At 41.4% G+C, this 10,066-nt stretch overlaps 1 protein-coding gene across 1 annotated transcript; it reads left to right on the forward strand.

Moving 5' to 3' along the window:
• The first annotated feature begins 454 nt into the window (after positions 1 to 454).
• On the forward strand, positions 455 to 8,719 carry scrt2 (scratch family zinc finger 2). Its single transcript, XM_041799746.1, has 2 exons — positions 455 to 882; positions 4,191 to 8,719. The coding sequence occupies exons 1-2, from the start codon at positions 723 to 725 to the stop codon at positions 4,991 to 4,993; spliced, it is 963 nt and encodes a 320-aa protein (XP_041655680.1). The 5' UTR covers positions 455 to 722; the 3' UTR covers positions 4,994 to 8,719.
• Positions 8,720 to 10,066: the final 1,347 nt, after the last annotated feature.

Below are 10,066 nucleotides of genomic sequence, written 5' to 3' on the forward strand. Positions count from 1 at the left end.
GCAAACATAAACTGTGCCACTTCATCTGAAAACAATGGGGGACAGGACACTGAGTGTGCTCTCATCCACATCTCCATTGTCTGCCCTCCTCTTTTACTCCTCCTCCGAGCATGGAGCATAAGCGGGGTGAAAGAGGGGAGGGGAGGGGGGGGGGGGGGAGCAGCAGTGGGGGCAGTGGGGGTCTGGCTGTGTTCTTTCTCCTCTGTCTGTGTGCGAATGCACAGACGGTTCAGTAGTAATTTGATGTGTGTCCCCGGGGACATTTGATGGATTAAAGCTAAGCAGCTCCATTTCGCAGCACCACCTGATCTTCCACTGCCTGTGCCCCATATAAAGGCTGGCGTGATTGCTGATCTCAGCTAGTCTGACAGTCTCTCTCTCCCTCCTCTCTCTGTCTGTCTCCATCTCTTCTCTTCCTCACTGGTCCCTTAAGCCTGCTGCATCACAGGAGCTATCCAGTGCTGAACAGGATCGCTTTTATTTTTTATTTTTTTATTTTTCCGGGGGAAGCTGGGGGAGCCAGAGAGTATCACACAGCATTGCCGTCAGCCTTGTTCTCCACCGGTTTCCATTTTCTTTCTTATCTTATGTTTTTGGCCGTTGTCTTCACATTAACCGCAAGGATTACCGTCAAGCCAGCTCAGCACGCGTGCTTCCTCAGAGGGTCTCTTTTATTTTCTCTCATGCGTTTTTCTCAGCTCTGTGTTTTTATCCATTGAAACATGCCCCGCTCATTTTTGGTGAAGAAGATCAAGCTTGATGATTTCTCTTCGTCCAATGTGGCCACCTCCAATCATCATCACCACCTGGACGACTCGTTCACTTTTGCACGCTCCATCACAGACTCGGTGACCAGCCTTGGGGTCCGTCTCAGCGAGAATGGTGAGTTAACATGCCTCCAGTCTGCCCGGTTAAAGATGCGTTAGCGCTCCTGCCTGTAGACAGCTCCAGTGCTGATTTCAGCATGCCTGACATTTCCACACTTAGCACAGATGGCATCCTCTTTTGTTTTTGTGTCGGGTGAGATTTTCCTCTGCTTCAGCCAATAACATGCTCGTAGTGTGTAAATTAGTGTGAGATGTTTCATGCTGCCAGCTGATTTTTGCATTAATATCCTAAATAATCCTCTCCAGAGGCACCCCACCCCCATCACCCCGCTCCCAGACTTTTGTTTTTTGACTCCAGTGAAGGACAGACACAATTCAGGTCACAGCCGCGGATTAGCTTATGTAAATAGGGAACAAAACGTGTGTATAATCAGGAGAAGCTCCAGTTACGTATTTGTATGACTGTACCAATGCTGTGTCGGCTGAACACACGTACGCTGACTATATCTGGCCATCAGGTGGACTAAAAAATTCATGAATATGAGAGATGAGTATCAGATGATACATTTGTCCTTAGCTGTTATTGTCCTTGAGTTCCCATCACGGTCCGATCCTCCCTTGCCCCCCTCTTCCCATCCAAATGGAGCATGCACAGTCTCCCCACCCCCATCGCTACACTACATCTTTCTCTTCCTTCCGGGCATTCGAAAACTAGCAGGGGTTAGAGTTTCAGCCGTGCAGGCCTATCGTCGCCACAAGAGACATCAACACACTGTACAGTACGGCCGGGAGGGAGGTGGGGAGCAAAGGGAAGGAGAAAAAGGAGACAAAAATGCTTGAGGCAGCAATGAGGCAGATCACGTGACGGAGGTTGTACAGTAAACATGAAGAAAGGCACATAGCTGCACTGTGGTCAGCAAACGGCGGGCCAGCCACAGGAAGCTCCGGTGTGAGCCGAGAGGCGACCTTCACTTTCACGCCTTGCTTTAAGCTCGCTGCTTCCATTTTGTGGCCACGTTTAGGGACCATATGTGTGTCTTTGTTGTGATTTGTCAGGTTATTTCCACAGTGAGAGAGGCATCGCAGACCACAGCTTAATGATGTGATGATGCTGCCCACCTGTTATTCAACCGCTTCTATAACAAGGCAGAGTGAATTTAGGATGGATCAGGTTCAGGGGATTTAGAAAAATACATGCAATAGTTTGAAATCTTTACTGTTAAATTTAAAACAACTAATTTAGTTAAGATTTAAGAATTAAAGAAAGAAATAAACATGTTTTCTTCTTGCTTACTTCAATGTTCACATTCCCTGATGAATCAGATAATTATATTTTCAGGAGAAGAATCTTTTTTTTGTAATTACAGTTACTCTCTATTGTTCCTTCATCTATTGTTTAACACCATGAAAATAAGCTTTATATCAAAAAGAAGAGGAGTGTAACACACTACACTGGTGTAAAGAAACAGCAGTTAATTTGAACAAAAGAGGGTTTTCATGCTAAGTCAAAAGGAAAAGAAAAGATTTCTCAGTGTGGCTGAAATGCCTCACATCAGCACTTCTGCCGCGCCAGCAGATTTCCTTTCCCCCCATTGTGGAGACATTTGACTTGAGTGTCTGTCGAACAACAAAGAGGGGTGGCTGAGAGGGTCCATTAATTACATGCTTACTTTGCATTAGAGGAATGAGTCTATGAGCTGTAAAGGCTGATACAGCGCAGGTCCTAAATGATGAGCTCTGTGTCTGACCTTGGGTAATTGAAACAAAGTAAACAAAGCTGCCTACACTGATGCAGTTTGTTATGTTAAAAAAACAACCATATTTCTGTAGATAGTGCAGAGGCTGTTTGTTGTTCTACTTTCACTTTTTAACAGGTTGGTTTAGGGAATTTCTGTTTAAGCTGCAGCGTTTGTAAATCAAGTGTTTAGCTTTAAGGATGCTCTTGATCTTCTCTATAGAAAGAAAAGTGTTGTTCTCTTTCAGACAAACACACTCAGAGACATCATGCAGTGCAGCAGTCTTATGTTCACAGACCTGATGCTTCCCCGTCCCCGGGTGTCATGGTCGTGTCTTTGACAAAGTGTCTGTGTGAACAGAACCCCTCGGGAATGGAGACCCTGCAGTGAGAGAGCACTTCAGCTGATTTCTTAATGGCCTGTTTCTTGGAGGCTCTTCAGCGTGCTCTCTTCTGTACACAGGTGACCCTCTTCACAAACAATGTGTGTGAAGCCACGTCTGACATTATCAGGCTTCCAGCACGCTGCTGCTGCTGGGCTCGATAAACTATTGTGTGTCTCAGATACTTAATCTGTTCATCGCACTATTTCTATCTTCTCTGTGGCTCGGCCGATCTAACAGCTGCACTATTTTACATATGATAGCCTATTGATCACTTCTAAACTTTGAATTTCATTAAAAAGCAGTCAATAACTAATTTCCACTGCTTCCTGCACACACTGCTTAGGAATGGCTTTTTTTTCTGCTGTTATGCACTATTTCTCTCAAGAAAAAGAGTTTCACTTGATTTTATATTTGGACTCCCATGTTGAACCAATAGAATATCAGCCCTGAGGTGGGATCCATTTAGTATTTATTAAGCTCCTGATATTCACAGCATAAGAATGTATTGAGTACTGTTGGCTGCCAGGAAGCCTTTTAGCTCCTCTGGCACCAGCTGCTTCAGAGGGAAAGAAAAGACGTGAATGAGGCCAAGAGAAATATATCTCTGCGAAATCATGCTCTGTACAGTTGGGCGCATTTAAATGACTTGTGGTGCTTTGTGCTTTGGAGAAGTGGGATGAAATCCTGAAGGATGTAAGCATCTATGAAACAAGTTTATCTGGTCCAGATATGAAAGGTATTTGTTTGCGATGAGAAGAATCAGAGATGAAACCTGTTTTTGAATGTGTTTTTCAGAGAGAAAAAAAATGCCAAAATAGAGAGTGTGGATATTTGTCAGAGTTCAGAATTTAAACACAGTTCAATCACAGATAATTACAGAAAAGCCTGGAAGCAGACCTTAGCAAAGGAGGACTGGCATTAGGAAAGAAGCTGTCATACATAAGACTACTTTAAGGGCGTCTTCTTATACACATGGTTTCCTTGATGATCTATTATCTAACCTCTTCTCTATACTGTGAAACTGTAACCTTCCTGAATGCAGCTGTATCACTTCACTAATGTGAGTAGAACCTGTAAGTTCTGGAAAAAAAATGCAATTAGCTCTGTGCTGCCACTCACTCTTTCAGCGTTTCCACGCAGGGCAATCATCCAGCATGATAATCATGTAATCAGCAGCATGTCACTGTGTCCTTATCCATCACAACCCCTGGCCAACTGTGTTTGCGTGTGTCTCTTACCCAGGCTACATCCAGGATTACATCACGCCATCTGTATACCAGGAGGAGAAGAAGATGGAGCACAAGCTGGCCTCGCCGGTGTCAGACCCCCTCTACACCCAGGTGAGCAGCGGAGGGGAGTACTGCGACCCCGACCTGAAGCACCCCGACAGCCCCCAGTCTGGCATGACAGCCAGCGGCTTCTACAGTGGTGAATCGGAGGCCCTGGCCGAGGGTTACACCATGGATGCCTTCTTCATCTCTGACGGGCGCTCGAGGCGGAAGGGAGACAGTGAGAGTCGGGGAGGGGGTTCGAGAAGCAGCAGCGCCAATGGGGGGGCTCAGGAGAGAGGGGTTGCCGGCACGCCTCGCCACACCTGCAACGAGTGCGGCAAGACGTACGCCACCTCTTCCAACCTCAGCAGACACAAGCAGACGCACCGCAGCCTGGACAGCAAGATGGCCCGCAAGTGTCCCACCTGTAACAAAGTCTACGTGTCCATGCCCGCGCTGGCCATGCACATCCTCACCCACGACCTCAAGCACAAGTGTGACGTGTGCAGCAAGGCCTTCAGCCGACCCTGGCTCCTCCAAGGTCACATGCGCTCACACACGGGGGAGAAGCCCTTTGCCTGCGCGCACTGTGGCAAAGCCTTTGCTGACCGTTCAAACCTCCGCGCCCACATGCAAACACACTCTGCCTTCAAGCACTACAGATGCAAGCGCTGCAATAAGACCTTCGCTCTCAAGTCCTACCTGAACAAGCACTATGAGTCAGCTTGCTTCAAGGGCTCTGCAGGCGAAGACGACTCTGGATCAGAAAACTAACGGAGAGGAAGAAGCTAAATTTTGAACCTCTGTTTGTCGGTTCACAACCAATAACCCTGTTCACTCTGCCCTCCATGCCTTTTTTCTTCCCTTTTTTTAGAAAGCAATATTTTCACTGAGATTACGTGAAGAAACTCTAATGATTATGGCAAAGACAATTTCAAAAGATGCTGGATTTTTTCCCTGCACAGTAGCTAATCGTCCACAGAAACATACAATCAAACAACCTTCCCCCAAATAGAGACTGTAGATGATAGTTGTACACAAGTAAGCAACATGTGCTCGCACGGATGTGGGCGCATGGAAACACAAACACTGACAGACGCACACATAAACACAAATTAATGTACGCACGTGTGCACACACACTTACACACACTATTATATATGAGGCCTGGCATGTGAATTTTTATCAATGACTATAATGATATTGATATCAATAGTAATAATATTTAGATTCCTGATATTTTATAGGAAATAGTAAAAAGAAAAAGAAAAAAAACATAAAAAAGGACTAACAGTGTTCTTTTGTTTTTTAGAGACAAAATGACCTCTTGTATTTTTATGCTGCTTTTTATTTGCTAAGAATTGAATTCTTTTGCAACTGCCAACATGAACTTTTTATGAAAATGTGAACTATGACAGTATTTGCAAAAAAGGGAGATCATTTTAAAAAGGTAAAAAGACGAACCCTTTTTTCACACCAATGTTTCAATTCAACGGATGTTATTTTTCTATATGATTTTTCTAAATTTATTTTTTTGTGCTTATTATCCCTTGTTGATCAAAAGCATCTTTGTAACTGTGGGTATTCAACAAAAACGATTGAAATAAGCTATACAAGATCATAGGCCATAGGTCATTCAATTTATTCTGCAAGAGCAGAGATTTTAAACCTAGCCTGTTGAACAGGTTTTTCACACGCTCTGTCCAATCAGATTCATAGTCTCATTCTGATGTACAGACTTCGACAAACACACTGGGAGCCAGACCAAATGATCTATAGTAATAAGTGCCATGTGCGGTCGACTCATCTATAGCAATGAAAACTCTCGTTGTTCTTCCTCCACCATGGTGGCTTGCTTAAACTCTGCTGCCTTTATGGTGCATCGTCCTGTTTAAAGAGCAATCTCCACCCAGTGTTTGAGGTGCTCCCCCTCCGCCTGTGATACCTCAGAGTGAAGGTATGGACACACAAACCCTCAGTTACAAAGTGACACTCCAATTCTTCTGTTTGTCTCTTTTATATGTCGCTCAAAGCTCCGCCCACGGTTTAGATGCATTTCATCTATTTATCATGTAAATACTTTATTTAACTACCTATTTATCTATTTATTTATTGACCTTATTTTTGTGTATTTATTGAAAACTTCTTTATTTGTTAATTATCATGTATTTATTTATTATTATTTAAAAAATGAACATCCATTGACCTTGTAAGATGCTGCTGATCTTCAAAGAAAATGTTTATATGCATGAAAACTGTAGAGAGTCCATGGGACTTAGTTTTTTAAAGAGGAACAATGTACAGAACCAGTGTTAGCAGATTCAAATGAATGAATGCAGATTTTTTGTTTTTGTGGCAATAACTTTACTGACACAGCGATTGACATGTATAACAATCACAGCGGTCCTGTTTTCAGTCGATCAAGGGCAATAAAAAGATGAATAAAGTAACAAAAATAAAAATAGTTATCATCTCGCTGTTCTCCAAAAGTCAAAATCATCCTTGTTACAGGAGATTTTAGCCCCTTTTTAGTCTCCGAATCTCAGGCAATAAATAAACCCCAGAAACGTCAAAAGTGCATTCACACATGGGAACTTAAATGTAACACCATCCAAAATCAGAAAGCCAAATAATGTAGGTGTAATCTAGCCTCACCAAGGTTTAACGGTGCAAAAGCAATAATGATGGTGATGCAGAAACTCTGAGAAACACTTAGTCCTTCATACAGTTGGTCTAAAACTGCTGTAGGTGTTAATTCGGCTGAAAACAGCTGCTTTTCTATATTATTGTTATTATTTATTTAAATGTCTCTTTTGTTTTGTAAAGCAACCAGGTAAAACTAAACTGTTTTCTCACAGCTAAAGGGCAGGTATGATCTGTTTTCTAGAGGGTTACACAACAGGATAACAATAATTTCATTTGGGTCACTAACATAACAAAGCTTCCAAATGTAGTTCAAGTCAAAATGCTTCCAAATTCATCTCTTCAGTGTCAAGGGAAGAAGTTAAGATAGAAGGCAAGTAAACAATCTAAACAGCACTTATTGAAGCCAAAATATCTTAACTTTGCAGAGAAAGTTTTGGAGATAGTTGTAATAAAGCGACGCGCAGTAATGCACTACAAACTCCTCCATCATTTGTCCCCTCCATCGACCCCCCCTAAACCCAATACCAGCCGTCCTCATCCCAACCCAACTGCCTCTAAACAGACACAGCGAGGATGAGATGTGCTGAAGTGGGATTGGCGGAGGGTGGCGGAGTGTGGGAGGATAACAGGTGTTTGCAGACAGACTGCAGATAGGGAGCGTAATTGAGTCGGTGAGCGACCTCCAAGGGGAAGGTCAAGCACCAGCAGGCAAATGCACTGTCAGCTATTTGCATATTCCAAATGGATGACACGATCGCGGTAATGCTGAGCTCGCCCTAAAAAGAAAACATCTAAAAAACAAAGGGAGGAAAAAAAAAAAAAGAGGAGTTTTTACTCGGTTTATGCATCCTCTCCTCTCCTGTTTCGCCTGTCAATGGTCGTCTAAGTGCTACAGCTGAATCACTGCATGAGAGCATCCAAACCACCTGTCTCCTGATTTACTTGCAGAACACACCGTTTGGCACGACGCTGTATTCTTGAACCGATGCAGAAATCATTACTTTCAACAGAATCCTTTTTTATATGTGCTTTATTTTATATGGGACAGAGAAAACCTGGGGACTCTGTTTTAATAAGGCAGATAAAAGCAATGAGATCATTAAAAACATCAATTGGAAAATGTATGCAGGCTTGTATCTCCAGCTGGCAGAGTTACAGATCGTCTAAAGAGAAAATACTAATTACTGAAAACGAGGCTTCTCACTACAGATGTAGGGAAACATTGTTCCTCTTTGATGATTGTGTAAATATGTCTGTAAATATACCACAGCAATAATATGACAATGCATGTAGACATTTAATTGCTCTTTTTCTATTCATGTTGTCTTTTTTTTATTAAAAAAGAGACAAATACAGGTACCAATTGCAGTCTGGGTGGCCATGTGAATCAGGGAGTGTCTTGATTTAAAAAAGCTATCTGTTGTAAGTTACAAACAAAAACTTCCAACTCTGTGTATCCTCAAAGATTTGATCATGTTCTGTATGATTTTTTTTCTGTTCTTGTTCTCTTTTATTTATGTGCCCGGCTTGGCTGCGCAATGAAAAAGTGCCAAAAAGTATGATTTCCATGACAAAAGCCTTCAACATATGGTTGGCTGCTTGAAACCTTCCATATGGTCCTCAAAGAAAAAAAACTGATTAAGATTTTCCACTTTCTTTCTTTCTCAGTCTCTCTCTCTCTCTCGCTCTTGCACTCTCTCTCTCTATCTCTCTGTCTTTATCTTTCTCTCTCTCTGTTCCAGCTGAGTATGAAGAAACTTAAGCCATGATTGCTGAGGGGTGTTTTGATTTCTCTTGTTCTGCTACAATTAATACTGATGACAACAATAGCAATGATAACATTAATAAAAACAATAGCACAAGGAACAACTCAGACGTCTACTCTTATTTCTTTCAAATCGAAATAAGCAGGTATAAAAATGTCTGCGATTTCCAGCAAAATATCTGCCCAACATATTAGCAGTAAGGAATGTGCATTTGAAAGAACATTACTAAAATAAATACTTTATTTATCCACCTGAACAAATCTTTTGTAAGACAATTTCTCTCTAAAAATCTAATTTAAGACTTAAATATGGTCAAAAATGAAAGGCAGATAAGATTTCTCAGTACACCAGACAAGGGATGAAATTTCTGATTTAACGAACCTTTTTTTGAAATGTCAAATAGTAAAGAAAAATACTTTTTTTTTGTCATAAGCACCCAAATTTGATGTTCTTTGATACATTTAATGCCCATTTTCTATTAATATAGTGTGAAGTGATATTTATCATAACATATTTTAGCAGGTGTGCTACGCTGATTTCAAACAGTTTCAGTTCTAAAATAGACAATAATGCTTTCCGTCAGGGAGGTACTGTCAAAATAGGTGTGGACTGTATACATTTGTGAGTTGGTAACCCAGATGATGAAAAACTGGATATTGTTTCACAACAGACAAGGCTTATTCAGTCAGAAATGTAAAATAAAAAGGGGTTTAGCATCCAACCCAATTCCCTTTATTCTGAATTACAACATTTTTGGTGGAAATTAGGTGAAAAATACAAAAAAAGGATTAATAACCAAGACAAAAATGCTATTTCCTGTAAAGAATTAACTTTATTTGGCTTGTTTTTCCACATGGTCATTTTAAAACTGAGTAGTTTCATTCAAAACAGTGTTTTGTCAACTGGTGGGTTGAGTTGTGGAGCCATTTTCAGTGGGTTGTGGATTTAGGCCTACAGAAAAATATATGTGGCAAAAAGTCCATGATGTGCTTTTATTTTGAAGGAAATGTCCTCATTCTTCTGTTTCTTAAACATATTTTGTTCCAACTGAAGTCCAAACATCCCCATTTTTCATTAAAAACACTTGATTATGATGTCAAATATAAGAAATGTGGGTCACAATTTGTCAATAAGGATGTGGTAGTGGGTTCTGACTCTAGACCAGTGGAGAACCACTGATTTAAAACATAAATTAATTGAGAAAATTGTGTGTACTGCTTAAATCATAGAAAATAAAGACCAACTGAAGATAACCTTATGTAAAGCCAAACAAGACAATTTACAGAAATACAGATTGTCCCTAACCTGACATGCCAGATGGATGTGTTTCACACATGTGTTTCACACATCCATCTGGGAAAGCCTCAATAGGAAACGTTTGAGAAAAGGCAGAGGCTTTAAAAAAATCCTTGGAGTATGATTGGGTGAACGTTCT

Source organism: Cheilinus undulatus, linkage group 11 (assembly GCF_018320785.1).
Source record: "Cheilinus undulatus linkage group 11, ASM1832078v1, whole genome shotgun sequence".
Lineage (NCBI taxonomy): Eukaryota > Metazoa > Chordata > Actinopteri > Labriformes > Labridae > Cheilinus > Cheilinus undulatus.

Coding starts and splice junctions, on each gene's coding strand:
- scrt2 (XM_041799746.1), top strand. CDS start 723: ATGCCCCGCTCATTTTTGGTGAAGAAGATCAAGCTTGATGATTTCTCT. Junction 883..4,190: donor GGTCCGTCTCAGCGAGAATG/GTGAGTTAACAT, acceptor TCTCTTACCCAG/GCTACATCCAGGATTACATC.